General features: G+C 38.3%; 1 protein-coding gene across 1 annotated transcript in view; it reads left to right on the plus strand.

Annotated features, from left to right (window-relative positions):
• Window positions 1-19354, plus strand: part of OTOG (otogelin) — a 91842-nt gene extending 72488 nt beyond the window's left edge. Inside the window, exons 40-56 of the mRNA XM_050975216.1 lie at window positions 24-207; window positions 2818-3038; window positions 3896-4034; window positions 4912-5106; window positions 5967-6179; window positions 6921-7025; window positions 7373-7483; window positions 8704-8805; window positions 9272-9370; window positions 9684-9724; window positions 10235-10310; window positions 10796-10974; window positions 11797-11901; window positions 12340-12459; window positions 13271-13316; window positions 17821-17900; window positions 19154-19354. Coding sequence (XP_050831173.1) covers window positions 24-207; window positions 2818-3038; window positions 3896-4034; window positions 4912-5106; window positions 5967-6179; window positions 6921-7025; window positions 7373-7483; window positions 8704-8805; window positions 9272-9370; window positions 9684-9724; window positions 10235-10310; window positions 10796-10974; window positions 11797-11901; window positions 12340-12459; window positions 13271-13316; window positions 17821-17900; window positions 19154-19354 — 2217 coding nt within the window. The remainder of the gene's footprint in view (window positions 1-23; window positions 208-2817; window positions 3039-3895; window positions 4035-4911; window positions 5107-5966; window positions 6180-6920; window positions 7026-7372; window positions 7484-8703; window positions 8806-9271; window positions 9371-9683; window positions 9725-10234; window positions 10311-10795; window positions 10975-11796; window positions 11902-12339; window positions 12460-13270; window positions 13317-17820; window positions 17901-19153) is intronic.
• Window positions 19355-19663: the final 309 nt, after the last annotated feature.

A 19663-nucleotide genomic window follows, 5' to 3' on the forward strand; every position in this document is an offset into this window, starting at 1 on the left:
CCTCTCTTCTGTGTGTCATTTAGGTAACAGTAAATTCAAGATCTGCTTGGCCTACTGTGAGAAAATATGGATACAAAGTTGAAGATTCAGGCTTCAAGTATGCAGTTGAGACCCCAACAAAAATCAGAATTCAGTGGTTTCACAACACAGGTGTGATGATTATTGAGTTGAACAGTACCAGAGAACCAAGAGCTTTGGGGCTATGTGGTAAGTACACAGCAGTGCAAGAAATAAAGGCTTTCAGGTGCTTTGCTAGGGAGACACATTTTCCTAATTCTATAAATGATTTATTGCAGGGTCTGTCTAAAAAATGTATTGCAGATCACGGCAAATTTTAAGATACTTAGAATTAAAGAATTAATCTATTACTAATTTTGTTTATTTTTCAAATTATATTTGTTTTTATTCCTCTCATCACTCTCTGCCCACAGTGTTGCTTCTGTCTGTAAGCTGTTTGAACCACAGGCATGATTGCAGTTACCAAACCCAAATAAGTAAGGCAGGTCTAAGTCTGTGATTTCAATATGGTCATTTACAGATTTAGTGTTTGATAGCCATCTGATAGGAGGTGGTTCGTGCTATTTTCAGTTTCTAAAGCTCAGAATTCCCAGGAAATGTAAACTTCAGGGAACTAATCTTAGTTTAACTGTTGGAGAAAATACTTTAGAGGGAATTTCTTAATACTGTTGCGCTGTGTTAGGTCTGTTATGTGCACTGGACTGTTTGGTCTGCACTGTTAGGTCTGTGTTCCCCTGCTTTATATTTTTCTAAAAAGTACAGCCTTGAATAGGCTGGTGGTGTTTCAGTTTTGCAAGTATGCATTTGCTGATACAAATCCCCTCTTTGGTAGCTGCATCTGTAAATTTATGCTGTAAATTGAAGCTGGAAATCAGGATTAAGGAGATCTTATAATTGCAGTGGATATCTTTCCAGTTTCAGAAAGGGCAAATGCCTGTAGCTCAGTATCAAATACCAGGAACAGCTCAGTCCAGTTTCCAGTCCTGCTGAGAGAAATGTGCTTCTCACAAAGACAGTTCAAATTTATGCCATTTTGAAATTTGATTGTTATCTCTTATTTACCCTAACTTATGTTTTCGGTATTGTTCTCACTCCGTTTGGCTAATTGGTATGTTAATTAGATAAAACAGAAAAAAGACAATAAAGACAGTGGGTATTTATAATAAGCCTGTGGGTATTTATAATAAGCCTGATTCATGTTATCCAGAGAATCTCTTTTGCCCTCACCTGTTTGTTTACTGTGGTAGGGAGGATTGGGAACATTTTGTTCCTAGTTTACATTTTGACTAGATGTCAACACATCTCTGTGGATGGTGTTGCAAGTACAACTTCTTCAGGGAATGTGCTGTGTATTTCTGCCTGGAAGGTTCCCTGCATAAGTCTGCCTGCAGAGAATGCAGAGAGTGCTGCCTGGTGCCACCTACAGAGCCTGCCTCCAATGAGCTCGTTGTGCTGCATCTTTTCAGGGTGAATTAGTCCAGCCTAAGCTCCTTCCTGTGCTTTCTGTGTTAGTGCAAATACTAGCAGCACTTTCTCAGCAGCATACTTTTATCTTTTAGTATTGGTAGGGCTTGATTTCTCAGCTTCATGGAAATGCTCATTGCAGGTTTGTAGCACAAGCATCCTTTGGAAGGATCCAGAAACAACAGTGTCTTTTACAGTCCAAGGATTGGGCAAATGTGGCAGCTGCTCAAGAGCTGGGGTGGGAGATGAGGGATGTGGGAGGGGAACATGGACATTTCTATAGCAAAACTGGTGAAGAAGATTTAAAGCATGTCAGTTCTAGTTGCAAATGGATCCTGTCAAGAAAAATGTGGAGTTTTAATTTTGCTGTTTTAGATCTCCTTGTCAATGTGTAAGAAGTGAGAAATGATGTCCCTGACATGACAGCAATCCTTTGAAGTCTTTCAGAACCATCATGTACTTCCTGTCTGTGTTGCAAATACAGACTCAAAAGGCTCAATCAGACACAGTTTGGAAAGCTATTTTACTCTCTGAATGCCTGTTGCTGTATCACTGCCATCAAGAATTGCTAAAAATGATAAAACAGACCAGTTCTTTAGAAAGGGGTGGAATCCATAATTAGTGTTTTGAACAGATAAAGAATTAGAATCATTCTTGTGGAGACAGGAGAAGAAAACACTAGAAGCCTGATACAAAAGTCTCAGAAACTGATTAGGAAGAAAGAATGGGAGACTGATCCATCATTCTGCTTTTTTTAATCTGCTGATTTTTAAAGGATATTCTGAGGAGACTACTGCAATACTTGAATGTTCTTTGCTGACCACAGTCACCATCCATGCTAAGTTGCTCCTTTTGCTCCAAAGTGTTTCAAAGTTTCTTACCATTTTAGTTAAGCAGAAAGAAAAATATGATGCTACCTTCTGGTATCACATAATCATCCTGACATTTTATGGTTGTTCCCTTTTCTGATCCTTTTAAGTTGTTTCTATACATGGAGGTGCTTTGCAACATTTGTTAAAATGCATTTTTGTTTGGTGTTAGTGCAGCTTAGGAGCAAACTTCTAGTTTCTTAGCTGGGCTCTCTGAGCAGCTCTTTGATATGCAGTAGATTTCCATTCAGGGATGCATCTTTACTTTTGCTTTCCTTCATTTTTCACAAAATTTTGTGAATTTTGATCCTAACAGAGACTTTTTACATCTGCTGTAGGTTGTGATACTGTCATGTTGTATAAGATTTTTGAAAATATGTTTACTCTCTTGAATATACCACTTCAAACATATTTCACATGTGCTAACCTGCCTTTTTTTTTTTTTTCCCCTTCTGGTAATTCATAGGGTTTTGTGATAGAAGCTTGGAAAATGACTTGATGCTTCCCAACAGGACAGTTTTAAGCCAAAGCAGCTCACCCTCGACTTTTATAGACAGCTGGCAAGTGCCAGACACGTTGAAGTATGTTGGAGAAGACAGGCATCAGGAAACTAATTGCTCAGTCATGGACTGCTCAGAGTGCTTAAGAATGGTGTTGAACCAGACCTTCAGCAGCTGTCACCCTTATGTATGTTAACTATTTCAAAGCTTACATTTTGAGAGAGCTGCAGTTCAGATATAATTTTTGTATACTTGGTAATTTCACTAATGTGAAGCTACATGTAACCATATCTGTAGAATGAGATGTATATTTTTGTGTATGCCTAAAGTTGCAAGGTAAAAGTGATTGAAGAGTATGGCAGCTTTGGAGGAGAGTTGCAATAAACAATTTTTCAGAATTTTACCTCTGTTAGTTTTGACATACCACATAATTCATAAACCAGTCACAGATAATTCAACTGTATCAATAAGATGTAGAAAAACATAAAATAGTTTTAGGATTTAACTAATCCTTAAGCCTTCAGTAATTTAACAAGTCCAAAATTGCAATAGGTAATCTGAGAACCTGCATTCTCAAAGGCTCTAGAGACAGAGTTCCAGCTTGGAGATGTGAGAGGGCAGAACAGACCCTTGAAATCAAGCCTAAAGCAAATAACAAACTCCTGGTGTGCAAATAAATTATTTGTGGTCATATGAGCACATTTACCATTTGACCTTTTATATACAGCTAATTTTGATCAAGAGGAGACCAAAAATAGGTAAAAATGTAGACGTAAGAAGGAACAAAGTGATTGTGCCTTCTACTAGAAAAACTGTTTTACTTCTTACCTTGGCACTTATAAGAGATAAAATAGGGAGTATAATCACATCAGTGTTTAAAAGTCTTACTTTTAAATACTAGTGTATTATCTTTGTACACTAATGAAGGCTTACCATGAACCAAGGACTCTTGCCTTCTTTGTAGTGGATATCTTTAAAGGTCAGGCTTTCCTGCCTAGCATGGCCTCTATGAAGGTGCCATCTCTGTTTTTTTTCCTTTGCTAGATTCCACCTGAGCAATTCTGTGCTATATGGGCTCGAGACACTGAGTACATTCAAAACCCATGCATGTCACTAGCTGCCTATGTGGCCATGTGCAACAAGTTCAATATTTGCATAGAGTGGAGGAGCTCTGATTACTGCCGTGAGTATTCTGCCTGTATGCACACCTCTGGTCTTAGACAAAATTTGCCTAATTTAAGAATTATTATAAGTTGAGAATACCAGTGCTTCCTGAGTCTTCATGTACTTTGATGCTGCTGCGGAAAGCTGTGCCTTTGGAGATGAGATTAGGGAAATGAAATACCTTTGAGAGTAGATGGAGTGTAAGGGGTAAAACCTGGGATCTTAGTGCATCCTGGCAGCAGAATTCTCCTGCAGCAACACTAAAATGTAAAGGCCAAATGGGATCTGTAGCTGGACCTCATCATCTCCTTATCCTGTCCATGATGACCTAGGAAAAGCCCCCTTCAGTGATAACATAAGGAAGTCTGTGATTTTGAGCCAATTTATTTTTAATTCTTCAGTTTGTATGGATTTTATTAGCAATAACTGTTAAAAGGAGCTCTTACAAAATATAGCTTTAAATATCTATTCTATCCATCGTGAAAGGACACATTCACACTCATTTTTATACCACAGTGATGCCTTTTCTTTGGCCACTGCAAATTATTGAGATTGGTCATTCAGAGCAATGATTGATCTGTGTAGTATTTGAAAATGTTTTTGAAGTTTGAACTATTTTGTGTCAACACTGTCGCATGGTTTGTAACTCTGCTGCCAAAATGCAAACTGAAGCTTGATGAGAATGTTATTACAAGAAGAAAAGTAGAAGTGGTTGCAGATTCCTTATGTTTAAATTTGTTATGTAGGTGACTGGTCTGTGTTGGTGCTCCAGGCTGGTAAATCCAACTCAATTGGCGAGCACAGGAAGTTTACAAGAGGACAATAATCTGTTCTCTTAGTGTTGCCTCATGGGATTACAACTTGAACAATGTCTGATTCATTTATTTCCTTCCCAGCCTTCCCCTGCCCTGAAAACTTCTCCTACCAGCCTTGCATAGCTGCCTGTGAGGTTCCAGAGAGTTGTGAGAATAAAGAGGTGGCTCCTCTGGACTCAGACTCCTGCTCAGTGCTGACAGAAGGCTGTGTCTGTGCTGGAGGGACCCTCCTTCACCGGACTCATACTGCTGTCTGTATTCCTGAAGAAAAATGTGGTATATTTGGATGTGATTTTCTTCTCTTTTATCTGCAAATTGGTGGCCAGACAGTTCATTATCCATAAGTTGAGTTGGGTTTGGTGTTGTGTGAGTTCTGAATGTGCCATTCATTTGAGGATTCTAGATATCCAGTAAACATTAACTGTGCAGGTGAGCAAGCAGGGGATGTCCTTGTGATGCACAGTCTTGCTCACTTTCTCTCAGCTGGAGGATGCTCTTCAAAGTCTTTGCTGAAGTTTATGTATTCAGTTATTGTAAGCATGTTAGTCTTGGCCTCCTTTTCACCCGAGCCCTTTGCCAAGGGTCCAACCTTTTGATACCCATTCAAATGACATGCAGCAGCAGTTAATTACACATTTTGAATAATAATGTGTGTGTCCTGCCAGCATTCATGTTTATTTTCATTGCAATTCTGCCTCACCACACCAAATAATGGACCAATTCTTCTCCCTAACAACCTGAACCTTAAAGATTCAGCTCATGATAAATCAGACTGCTAAAAGACTGTAAATTAATAATAGTTTTGACATTTGTGAAATACAAAAGTAACTTCTTTTCAGATCATTACTTTAAAAATGAAGATTCAATTGGGATTTTAGGTGACTGGCCTTGCAGTGGAGACACGAAACAAATGGGAGGTCTGGACCTTCTGGAAGGTGTTGAGTGTCTTGCTTGTACAAACTCAGTCACAGACTGTCTCCTCATTCAGTTTTTTGTGGGGTGATGGACATAATCAAGCCTTTAAAACTCTGTAATTTTTATGCTTCATAGATCCAATCCACGATGGAAAAAATGGTGATCAGAATTGGAATTCAAAAATAATTTTAAAAACTCTGTTTTCTGTTGTCCTGCTCTAGCCTGTACAGACAGCTCAGGAGCACCTCGTGCCGTGGGTGAGATCTGGAGAACTTCTTTGAGTGGATGCTGCATGCAGAAATGTGTTGACAGTGAGACCATAATGCCAGTGGAGCACAACTGCTCAGAGAGCCACAATTCAGAGTGTCAGAGATTTGCAGAAGTGGCCTTGCTTGTTCCTGATGATCAGACATGCTGTCCTCAGAAGATCTGTAGTAAGTATTCCTTCATGGCTATGAATACTTCCCACTGGAATGGGCAGATGTCCCTTCTCTGAGGTTTGCTCTCCTGTTACATGTGCTACTTTTGAAGAAAATGGAAATTACTTTGGCTTGAATTTACAGATTATGTAGAAAAATGTAGAAGCTCTTTGGCTCAATATCCAATAGATTTTGGGGTAGAGGTAGAGGATAGGAGGGCTGAAATAGTACTGTGTTTATTTGAATATGAATTGTATTTCCATCAAATTTAGGGATTACTGTTTTATTTTTAATATCCAAATACAAACAAATGATCTGGATAATCCCGAGGAAAAATAAATCAATGATTGTTTATCTAATTTATAAAGTGAGCAGTAAAAATTGATAGAAATTTTTTTTTTTCCACTTAATTCTTACTTAGCTTATAATGTTTCAAAAGGAAACTGCAAGCAATTTTCATGTGTTGACCACCTGGTATGGTGTTGCAGTGAGTTTTCCAGAGGAGGTTTGGTTTTTTAATTCTCACAGGGACTCAGCTCTGGTTTAACATTGCCTCCATGGAGAGTGCTGCAAATGATGAGCACTTCTGAACCCTGTCTCATGGGAGTTTTTTGTTGCCTCCATGTTTTTCATATGCCTATAATTTGGAGTTTTGGGGTATCTAACTGCAAATACTGCTTGCTACTGCTCCACTCAGCCTGTAAATGCATAGTTTAGAAGGAGCTTATCCTCTTTTTTCCCCCCTTTATGTGACAGTTTGTAACCAGAGTCTCTGTGAGCTCCTGATCCCTGAGTGTAGCAGCTTGGAGAAGTTGGTCACCTACTACAGTGAAGAATCCTGTTGTCCCAGCTACGTTTGTGGTAGGTTTCTTTTGAAAGGTAAGGAAGTGCACTCTGTAAAAGACACTCAGTAAACTAAATGGATTGACTCAGGAGGGTAAGGGTAGTGTAGATACCATTGCCAGTGTGGCCATTCACCAAATTCACTTTTGACTATAGCTCGGGGTTGGTCTGTGCCTCAGTTTGAGCAGATGTGATGCAATTTTGTGTTAAATGGTCAGGCAAGATCTTGGGCTACCTGGTAAAAGCTTTTCTAAAGCAGCTTGTAGTACCTCTCTACTCCACACTGCCTTTCCTTGGGATATGGCATAACACAGGAGGAATGCTGAACTTCACCTGAGGGAATGTATCTCTTGTCCTTTTTTCAGAGTGTGATCCAGAAAAATGTGAGCCATTGGAGCAGATGCCAAGCTGTCAGGGTGATCAAACACTGATTGCTGCTCGGGTGGAGAATACCTGCTGCATTTCCTACATGTGTGGTACAGTAGCCTGACTAGTTGAGATTATGAGTCTGTGGTTTTGCATATGCAATTATGTCTATTATTATCATGCCAATTAAGATTCCTTGTATTTTAGGTCTCCCAACATAGTAAGGCTTGAAAGTGATTAAAAAATTGACATTGATTTTCTAAAATATGCCAACAACATAAAATAAATTAAATTAATTTTCTAAAAGTGCCAACAACCATCAGGAGTCACAGAAGAGCTTTGTGCAACTGAGTAGTATTCCTTGGTCAAGCAAAGGGGGTTTGGTGGATGAGGAAATTCAGGGCTTTTGAGATTGTCCATATGCAGTGTCAACTAGATACACAGATATTTTATCTGAAAGATGACTGAAGTCATATAGGCCTTTTATAATAGGCTTTTATTCCATGTATCCTGCTGTCCCAGCTATGGCCCATCTTAATTGATGACATATATCCCATATTAGAGTATTATGTATATTTATTATTATTTATTATTTATTTATTTATTCTTTTGGGGTTTAGCCTTTCATGACTTAATTCATTAAGAAAATTGCACTTGTGCCGTTAGTATCTGAGCTCCAATCTTACCATGCAGTTGCTTTCTGTTAGATAATATTCTAATAAGGTGCTGTTGGGTTAATTTTGTTTTTAAACAGATACCTGGGAAGGGAAGCACCTTCCACATGCAAAAATTTGAGTGTTAATTGGAAATGTGAATTACAATTCTGTTATTTATAGTAATCAGATTGCTTTGATCATATGTTAACAATGGGCAGCATTTGGCTCCTCTCACTGTCTGCAGAGTCCCTTTTTTGACTCTGATTTAATAAAATGAGTCTTTGCAGTGTGCACATTGAAAAGTTCCTGTTGTGGTTGTCATGTGTTCAAGTGGGAGGATAACACTGGGATCGTGGGGGATGCATTTTATTGAGGATTGAAGATTCCTGAAAAAAACACCAGCAGGGGAGAAGACAGCAAAATTTTTCATAACAGGGGAAGGAGGGAAAACCATGTTTGCTCACGAAAAATGCATTAGTTCTTTATAGCAGGGAACAAAGGAAAGAGGGGCAAGCTGCACTGCAAATTAACATTTTGTGTAGGGTCTATAAGCAGTGAATGCAGAGCACCTCTGCTCTCTTTAATATGAGTTTGAGACAAGCCAAACAGCAAATTTTCTAGGCAGTAGTAAAATTTCTTCAAATGTTTTATATTTAAATAATTGTTTTCACCAGCATGTGGGGCTTGCTCGGCTCAAATTCCCAAATGTCAAGAAGGAGAAGTTCTCATTGTGGATGGCAACACTACTGGCAGGTGTTGCCCTACATACCAGTGCAGTAAGTTTAACCTGATTTTGATATTTTAAATATCAAGAGAGAACATTGGAAATTTTGTGGTGCAGATGTTCAGTGTCTAAGTGGTGGATTAGAGATACAAGCATAAGCAAGTTATCATCTGTAGACCTGAACAAATAATCTTTACTTTTAAAACTTCTTGTGTGTAAAGCATTTTCTGATATCTGTATCATGAAATATCCAGATTTTAATAATTTTAAATTTTCAGAATTTGAGGCCTGAAACTAAAAGTGAGTAGTTTCAGTCCTCAAATTGTGGATATTTAAAATTATTTAAATGCTTGCCTAGAGTATTTTGTACTCCATGCTGTTATCAATCGATATCTAACAGTCAAAGATGCTATCCAAATGTATTTACTGTAAGTAATTTTCTATATCTTGATTAGTATTTCCACTCATCTAAAAGAGACAGCATTGTGTTTATTGCTCTTTCTTTCCTTTGATTTCAGTCTGTGAAATCCATCGTTGTCCTGAATTCAGGTGCATGCTGGGCATGTCTCTGGTGGAGGTGTGGAGCCCGGAGAAGTGCTGCCCCTTCCGCACCTGTGGTAAAATCTCTGGTTTTCACTAAGGCTGCTTTAGACAGGGAGAGGTGACAGCATCTCTGGCCCCTTGGTTTCAGCCAGCTACACCATTGTGAGCTGCTCATGAGCAGATGATACAGAAAAGTCACTTTGTGCTGCAGGACTTCCTCATCTGTCTGTCCACAGTGGGCTATTTACCATCTTGAGAGTGTTGTAAGAGTTTCTGTATTGGGGGTTTGCTGACTCTTACAGCTGGAATTTTTGTTCTCTGTTGCTCTTTTGTAAGCCAATGGCATATAAATTGCTAACCTACTGTTTCTGATGTGTTTTGTTTCAGAATGTGCATGTGAAACAATCCCCAAACCTCAGTGCAAACTGGTATGAAATTTATCTTGCCACTATTCATTTAACACTTTCTTAATAAATCTCTTTATCAGTATCTGAATCATAGTTTTATCTGTAAAATATGAAATGGCAAAACATCACCTATTTTTTCAAAAATTTCTTTAGAGTAAAATATATACAGTTTTAAGAAGCCACCCAAGTCTAAACACCTTGCAGTACTCTACAGCCCTGAAATTTGCAGAGCTTTTTATTATCATATTCTGCCCCAGTATATTAGTAGAGTAGGACTGCTTTCATGCACACAGAATAGATTTTGGGTTTAAAGTGTTGAACTGAATGCTTTATAGCATGACAGTTAATATTATTTGTTGTGGTGAATATGTTAACATACATCATGCACTCTGCTGCTGACTAAGCAGAACCTTCAAGAGATACTGCTACCCAAATTCTGCAGGGAAGTTGTTAAAAAAAAAAAAAAGATGATACAAATAAGAGAACCCACTGTTGTTTCATGTATAAGTTTTTCTGGTTTTATACCCACAGGGGCAGAAACTTCAGATAGATGAACTGTTTCAGAACAGTACAGAAAATGTCTGTAACTGTGTGAAGTACAAATGTGGTAAGTCAGAAGATAATTTAATTCAAAGAAATAGCCTTTCAAGTGCTGAGGGAAATTAGGAATTAATATCGGGCATTCTCTTTGAACATGGCACTGAAGAGGACAGGATTAATTTACTTAATTCACAAATAGTGTTAATTTTCTTCTGTGTCCTCTGTAATTAGTGGGGATAAATAGACATTTGTAAGGTACATTTCTTATCCTGAAGTAGTCTTCCAAAATAAAACAGCTGAAGAAGGCTGCACTGTCACTTGGGTGCAGCAAATAGAATATACTTCATTTTCATGCGTGACTGTATTTGAAAAGATTTGATGATTGCAGCAAAACATTAAAGTACTATTAATGATTTGTTTGAAAATGTGACCCCTAATTCTAAAACAGGTAGAGTAGCTTTTTCCATTCCTGTTTCACCGTTTGGAACGTTTTTAGTGGAGTTTTGATGCCAAACTGATTGTCCTGAGAATGCTGTTTGTGTTCTCTTGCAGTGAGAGACAAAGTTTGCCTGAGTAATGAGAGAGGTGTGCTGCTTCCTGGGCAGAGGATTGTGGAGCACAGTGCAGATGGCATTTGCCATATTTCCCACTGTACAAACGTGGTTGATCCCTCCACTAAATACTACAAAATAAACACCTCTTCCATAGACTGTGCTGTCAAGTGCAAAGCTGTAAGGAAATCAGAAATTTAAACCTGTGTATTGTGTCTGGCAGCCTAAACTACTTTGTGATGGGTTTTCTTGAGCAGGTGAAAGTTGTAGAGCAAGCTGGAAAGAGTAATTAGGATATCTCCCTCTAATGATGTGCTACAACAATTCTGATGGAAGTTTGAGAAGTCTCCCTCCCTCCACTGTTTTCTCTGCTGCATAAATCTTACACAAATTAAAGTACATAGTGAATGCACCCTTGGATTAATGGCATGCTGCCTCCTTGCATCCCTGCAGAGTTTCAGCTGCATTATGTGCAAACTGGTACAAATTCCTGGCAGGAATTAACTGAATAAGAATCAGAAAGAGAATAATTATGAATAGAAGAAGAATTGTAAATGAAGAGAAACCAGCTTTATAAAATAAGCAAATGTTACATTGTCTTTTTACAAGATATAATGCATTACAGTGAGAATAGTATACAGGGGTTTTTTTTCCTGTTTTTATAATTACTTAATTGCTAATGTGTAAAAAGTTAAAATGTCACTGGTTCTTGAAGTGGTTCTTTCAGTGGTTTTTAAAGTAAGCTGTCACACTTGAAAATGGTAGAAAGAACAGTTAATTCTCTCAGATTTGGAATTCCTCCCTTTTACTTCAATTAAGATTAAATGTATTTTAAAAAAGCCTCGTGGGTGTGCAGTTCCAATGTAAGATATGTGGTTATGAAAGTTATTTTAAAAATATCTCTAAAATCAAATACCTGGAAAAAATTCTGCCTGGTACAGTAGTAAGACATTGATCTGCAAGATAATTTCATACAAGGAGTAATCTATTTCATTTTGGCAGAACCAAGTCTATCAGCCTCCAAAAGATCTGACATCTTGTTGTGGCAGCTGCAAGAACTTATCTTGTCTCCACACTTTCAGCAATGGCACAGTTACCAGTTTTAAGGTGAGTTTGCATATTTTACTCCCTTGAAATATTTAGAAGTGAGCAAAAATCACAAAATATATTGTCCATATCTTGCCATAAAAAATGTGCAGAAAAGAGCTTTATTTGGCCAAGTATTTCAGGTCACTGAAATACTAGGAATAGATCTGCATGTAAACAATATTAATTTCTTGGAAAGTCAACCATGTAACTGTTAACAAAAATTAAAGGATTCTGATATGTATGAGAGAATTACCATCAACTTGACTGTTTTAGAACCTGCTTAACATTATGTATTTTCTATTGGACTTTCAAATGCAGTACTCAAACAGAACATGCATAACATCTAATTACATTTGGCTGTATTACTGTTGATTCAGGTGAGGTCTCATGCAATGAAATAGCTGAATGAATACTTGCTTTTGCTAAGTAGAGTTTCTGTTTTGAAATGTTTGACAGCCCGGCGCTGTTTGGATTTCAAGCTGCATCAGATACGAATGCACCAGCACAGCAATCGGCCCAGTTCTGGTGTCCTCTGCAGTGGGATGCCCACCCTTCAATGAAACTGAATGTGTCAAGGTCAGTGTGCAAGGCACTGCTTGCATTCTAGCTGTGATTTATGTTTGCATGAAGAGATTTCACTCTGACAACTAAGAAGGGAGCAATTATTGATTTTTGTAGTGCCTGTATTTTTTCCCAGACATTTAAAGGTAAAAGGTATAACCACACACCAGACTACTGTGCCACCAGGCTGCTGAGTTACAGAGCTGGACCTCTTCTGATTCTTAGAATTTTTATTTTTTTTTTAATTAGGGTTTATAATATCAAACTAGTCTTCATACAACTGTCTGAACTTGGATGCTTTTCTGGGCTGAACCTCCTCTTTCTAACATTTTTAACGTCAGCATAATGATCAAAAACATTGAAAAAAAAGGCAAGATAGTCTGGAAATCAGGATACATAAAGTGATACATAAAGTTTTGTGAACTAGTTTTGGAGCAAGAACAAAAGTTCTATTGGAAAATGCAAAACGGGATTTTAGTGAGTGCCAGGGAATGGAGGCAAGGAGAATTCTCTTGCTGCTCTCTGTAGTTCTACATTTACATGTGGAGAGAAAGATGCTCTCCTTGGTGGATGGTGTTACACGAGCAGGGAGCAGTCCTGCAAGAACTGAGTGGTTGCAGTTCCTCCTCACAAATAGCAGTGGCTTGGTTCCTCAGAACTGTCTCAGTTGTGTAGCCAAACCTTCATCCCTTCACCAGAGTGTTGCATTTGCCTGAACAGTGCTGCAGAGCTTTATCTGAGAGATATTCCTAATAGTGCAGGTACATGGGAATGAATGCTTGAAAAAAAAATCAAGTTTTTCCTCTTTGTTTTATCTCTTGGTCAGGTTGGAGGCTATGTTGTGCCATTCTTAGAAGGATGCTGCAAAACATGTAAGTGATTATTGACAGTTCCTGCCTCACAAGTCTCTGGTCTGTTACCTTATGAATAAAGTGGATTATTTCCCATATGAAAGCTTGATTCATATATGAAAGGCTGTGCTTTTCCCAGGTTTACTCATGTAAATAACACAGAAAATAGTGGAGTTAAATAAAAAGAAAACACTTGTATGGAAACATTTACTCCACTGATATTGATTGTATCTGCTCAGGTCACTGAAATTCCTGCCTCGAGTATTTTGTACTTCTTGTGCAATACTCCTCAAAATTTTAGGTACTGCAATTAGTAAAATAAAAGCTACTGTATTTATAAAGCACCTTAAAACAGTGCTTTATCTACATTTGTAGAAATGAAGATTGATCTATGTGTAAGTTTGTAAGTTAATTCTTTAATCAATTAATATAGTAATTAATGGACAGTTAAGAAACCTTCAGGCAGTATCTCTAAAAAGATTCTACAATTTCAAAATTCCCCCTTTCTTGATTATTTGTGAGAGCTAATATGGATTCTCTGGGGGAAAAAAGAAAAGAATAGAAATTCTCTACAGAATAAGTTTGAAAGATACTATGTCTTAATATAAATCAAAAATATAGAAATGATTTTTTTTCTTAACACATTGTTACATAGCTGAAACATTTTGGTTGATCTCATGAAAGCCTTAGGCTGAAGTTTGATACTATTAGAAGCAACTGAAAAGGAGTTTTTTATACTGGGCAGCATAATAATATTTAAAAATGCAAAAACTCTGACTTAATTTGCATAAGTGGCTGGAATAGTGACCTGAAAGTGTGGGAGAGAGCTGGAGAGAAGTGCAGTATTTCCTGCTGGGTGGGATGGAGCTGGCACAGCTGTGACTGCCTGACATGGTACCATGTGCACAGTTATTGCAAGGGTCATGTGCTGCCAGCTGGGAGTACCTTTTGGTGTTACTGCCTTGGATTACATTTTGTGGGAAGAAGTTTATGGAAACAAGATTTATCTAGGATTTTTTTCTCTGCTCCCACCATAGAGGCACGATAATATTCAAGTTTTCCCCTCTGGTAGACCTGTGTTTCAAGCACTTGTCCTACCTAGTTCTGTGGCAAATTCTCCACAGGCACTCTGAGATCAGTTTTTGATTGTCAGACATTGCCTTTCAATGCCCTAGCAGTCAAATAAACCAGCTTCCAAACAACTTAGTGAGACAGTTAGGCATGCATTAAAGAATGTTTCAACAGGACAGAAGTCCTTGCTGCTATGCTTAGAGAAAGATTATAACCAAGCTCCTTAATTGTTAAAGACAAAAGTAAATTAGCCTGGGACATGCCTCATAAGGTGAAATGAAACCCTTGAAGAACCCAGTGACTTCTCAGATGCATTTACCAGAACATTCTAGAGTTTTGGTTTCACACCTGTTTGTGCCCAGCACAGAACCTCTGTGGGTCATGTACTTCATTCTGACTCCAAGCTGTCAGCCAGTTGTAATTGTAGGGGATGCTCTATGAGGATTACCAGTGTTCTGTTTTCTTCTGAAGTACTTTGCCATTAGAAACAATTCTGATTTTTAATTTCAGTCTGAATTGGTCTTGAAAATGAAGAGCCAGGAGCTCCATCAAAACCTAGAGAGGAGATGACACTATTTCTCTGTTGCAGTCCCAAAGGAAATGCTGGGCTCAGGATACCAGATTGGCTTGGTTAAACCAAGGCAGACCAGATCCTTCCTGGTTTGCACATGAGGTTAACAGTGCAACTAATGCCTGGATGTGGTACTCAGGTCACCTCCAGAGTTCTCTTCCGGCCTCAGCCATTCTGTTATCCTGTAATATACAAACATCTTAAAACTGAATTCTGTTTTCCAAAATCTAGAAACTCCCAAATGTTTTCCTACTACCAGAAACCCTCTGTAACACGTGCTCTGTTCAATGTGTAATATTCCCACCAGGTTCTTCAGTGTCAGTGCTCCTCCCATTCCTTGTTAGCCCAGTCACTCCTACAGCCTCTGTTGGCTGTCACACAGGTACCTTTTCCTGAAATAAGTAGGACCAACCCAAACAGCATCATTGTTGATTTCCAACAATGTACTCCCTGATAGGAGCTCCAGACCTCTCCTTGCCCAATTCTTGCCAAAGCTGCAGTGTAGCCCAGCTGCTCGTGGTTGCTCAGAGTGGCTCCATTCTGGTTTGTTTCTCTCTTTGCACTGTGTGGGCAGTGCATTGTTGTCAGCCAACAATGTACTGTTGGTAGTAGGCACTTGCATAGTCTTTAGCTTGCTGCATGTGTAAAATTGCTGTGTTTAAAAGGGTAAGCTAATTCCATCATGTTTACAGTGCACTAGAACATAGAGACTAATTGCTTTGCTTGTTAAAGCTTGTTATGCCAGCCACATTTTTGCAGATGATGTGTCATATGGTTTTGCTTCCAGTGCCATGTTCAGTGCAAGTAATTGTTTTCCCATCCATAGTGAGGACAGTGTACCCAAAACAGCAAGCCTGTGCTTAGTCCATGAAAATTGGAGATTATCTTTGTTCTTTTTCCTAAAGCATGCTAATTCTTTGAATTGTAACATGCTTGTTTTGGCATTTATTTCATGAAAACAACCCTCCAAATTTCTGTAAGAGAAATTGTGTTGACTGTGATTTTGTACACCACTGACTGATGCATCCTACATTAAACTGCACTTATGACTCCAGGACTACTGAATCAAAATCTGCATTTCTCTTTCATATTGCTGTCACATTAAATGACCACAGTGTTATGAGTCAACCCAAAAACCAAGCAAGGATTTTCAGCCATACAGATGGTGCAAAAGAATCTCCTTCTATTGTGACATTTATAAAATGCTCCCATATTTTGTAAGGTTCTTCATGTAGATGTGTATTTGTTGTAAAGCTCATTAAAAAACCATTGGATATTAAAATGCATGCATGGAAATACATGATATACTCATTTTGTATGAGATACGATGTACTTTCACCATAGCCTGGATGAAGTCATAGTCACAGCTGCACTGAATTCTCCACCCTACACACCATGTATAATGTAAAAGAAGAAAGAACCATGAAAAGAGCTGTGAAAAACCACAAAATAACGGTGAGTTGGGTTTTTTTAAAAACAATTTATTTTTTCCTTCATTTCTCAATTTACTTTTTCCCTAAGCAAACATAATTCAGTGACAGCCAAGCAGTAGCCAGACATTTGTCTGCAGGTTTTCATTTGTTTTCAAGAAGATTTATTGCTCTCCCTTCTGTCATGTTGTGGAAAACTCTGCTATGTCTAGAAATACCAGGCTTATATAATTTTAAAAAAAGGCAAGAAAACCCCTAAACAATAACATTTCAATAAAGAGATTCAAACAGACAACATTTAAATTTGTTTCTCCAAGAAGCAGCATTACTAGTTTGACAGTGGTTAGAGCAGGGAACTGGACATTACTCTGTCACAGTTCAATATTGGGTACTGTTCAAAGCAGTGAATCCTTCATTGCCCTTGCATTTCTGGAGCTAACAGCATTTCCCTTTTGTCAACATCTTTGGATTTCTTGGCTCAAAGAAAACACAGCTCTGTAAGAGGAGAGTCATTGGGGGCTGCATCGTGGCCTGTAAAATCTGGTGTGAAACAGTGGAAACTCTTCTGATGGAATGGGCTGTTTGTTCTCTTACAGATCTGCAACCTGGTGGGGTGTATCACCACAGAGGATCATCCCCAGAAGATACTGCTCTTGCTGTTCTCTTACAACTGAACAGCTTTGTTTTGCTTCCAGTGTTCAACATTCCCTTGCTAAATTAAATTGAACTCCTCATTTAATTTCATGATTTCTTGTGATCTCTTTTATTTGATCCATGTGCCTTGTACAAAAAAAAAAAGTGGAAATAATGTTGATGAAAATGAAAATAAAAGTTTCAGTTTTTCACTGGTGTTCTTTGATTTAATAAAAACATACAGAAATGTAAACCCCCCCGAAGCCCTACACTTCATCAGGCTCTGTTATGTATTCTGTTATGTATTTATTTTAAATTTTGTTTACACCACTGGAATGCAAGTGATGCTATTAAAGTTTGTTGTATTTATTGCACAGAAAATACAACTTTATTTATTAACAATTTTACCTTTTGGTAACTTGTAAATTATTTATATTACTTAATTATTCTAACTTGTTAATGACACCATTTGGTGTCATTAGCAAGTTAGAATAATTAAAAAGTCTTCTCACAGAGAGTTTGATCAATTTTACAAAAATTTTTGAAAACAGTAGACTTACTCATAAAAGGCTTCTGAGTGAAGAATAAACCTTTTATAGTTGTTATTAAAGATAAAAAGAGACACTTTAATGAATGAAATAATCTTAAAAGTGATTCAATGCGGAGCTAATGTTACTTCACCAAAGTTGTGTATGTGCAGTGATGTACTGGGTATTTTCTTCTTTGTGTCTCTTGAATCCATCAAATGCTCAGGAGTGTTCTTGTCTCTGAGATGTTAGAAATTTGAGCTGATGTTTTTAAATCTATGCCCATTTTGCAGGTAAGGAAGATGGTAAATTCTGTAAGAAGGTGACTGTTAGGATGACCATCCGCAAGAACGACTGCAGGAGTAACACACCAGTGAGTAGAAAGCCACTGTGACTTCTTTCTGTAGAAGAGAAACATTTTGAGCTGTTAAAAAGAAGGCAGAAAGGGAACTCAGGTTCCACAAGGGCATTGACTCCATCTCTGTTGCAGAGGCAGAGGTTTCTGTGTTTCACAGAGCTGTTTTAATGCTTCCCTACATTCTCAGCAATCTTCTCAATAATAAAAAAGGAGGCTGTTTCTATTTTTTGTGTGCGTTTAGGTGCATGCCAATTTAGTCTTATTTCACCCCATACTGCAATTATTCTGTGTAAATTAACTATTAAAACTGAACCTTGCCCTGATACTCTACAGCTAAAACAACTGCAGATGTGTGTAATTTTTCATCTGCCCAGGGATGGTGTTTAAATGCCAACTCCATGAAGAAAGGAATCCTGGGTCCTGAGAGCTTTTTTTAGGCAGCAGGGTGAGCACACTGTGAAATGTGAAGGAAGAATGAGGCACTATCTGTGTGTCTGTCAAAGGATTTAGTGTGGAGGACACCAACCACGTCCTGCTGAGCAGTGAGGCTGAGAGCAGCAGCAAGGGTGCAGACAAACGTCTCGTGTGAGATGTGAAAGAGCGCCTGGAAAAGCTGTAATAAAAGAGAGTGAGGAAACAGCTGTAGCCTCTAAAATGACTCCAAGAGTACATTTAGTAGAGTAAGCTGTTGAGCAGCCAGGAAATTTATTCTCAGTGTTTCATTGAACAGAAACACAAATCCTGACTATTAAATTTGAAAAAAAATTATCAGATTCTTAAGCCTATTTGTCTTACAGTCTACATTACACATTTGGTATCGTTAGCAGCAATTCCCCTCGGCTTTCCAAAGGATTGGTTCTTTTATTCCTCCTTGCTGATACCCAGTATAGCAACATTGCATCAGTGTATCACTGAAATGAATACTGTAGGGAGTTGTGGAAAGAACATTTGGTGCTGTGTTCAAGCCAAGGTTGTTATGAATACTTTAAAATTCAAAACTGAAATTGCTTCTTTGTTAAAATAGTGAAAATCTGTTGCTGAAAGTGACAGAAAAGTCGTCATTAACATCAGTAATATTGACACTGAGACCTGTCTGGGCAGTGCACTTCAGAGGTTATTCACAGATAAAATCGGATTTCATAAGGGGGTAGAGGAAATACATCCACATTTCTCACTGCTTTGCTATTGGATTTGGGTACCTGATGTCCTGGGAATTCCTTGAGATCCCCCAACTCTCCCATGTGTTGATGAGTGCCCATGTGTTGCAGGTGAACATCGTTTCATGTGATGGGAAGTGCCCCTCTGCCAGCATTTACAACTACAACATCAACACCTACGCCAGGTTCTGCAAGTGCTGCAGGGAGCTGGGGCTGCAGAGGAGGACTGTGCAGTTGTACTGCACCAGCAACTCAACCTGGGTCAGCTACTCCATCCAAGAGCCCACTGATTGCTCTTGCCAATGGTCTTAAAAAAAGAGAAGGAAAGCAGCAAGCCCAGCTGTTCACAGCATAATTTTATGGTAGTTTATCTATTAAAGATATAATAGCCAATCCTCTGAATTACACCAGTTTACTGCAAGAGACCAGAAATACATTTGGACTCTCCTAAATTTCTGAAAAGTGGCTTTGCATCATTTGTATTGTGATTTGTCTTCATTTTCATTCGCAGGGATTGTTTTAAGGGTTCCTGTGATACGTGCCAACATAAAAGGTGATTTACATTAGTGACATCTAAAGAGAAAGAGCACCATCTGTTTTGTTCTTTTTGTCAAGCCCCTG

This window comes from Serinus canaria, chromosome 5 (assembly GCF_022539315.1).
Source record: "Serinus canaria isolate serCan28SL12 chromosome 5, serCan2020, whole genome shotgun sequence".
In the NCBI taxonomy this organism is placed as follows: domain Eukaryota; kingdom Metazoa; phylum Chordata; class Aves; order Passeriformes; family Fringillidae; genus Serinus; species Serinus canaria.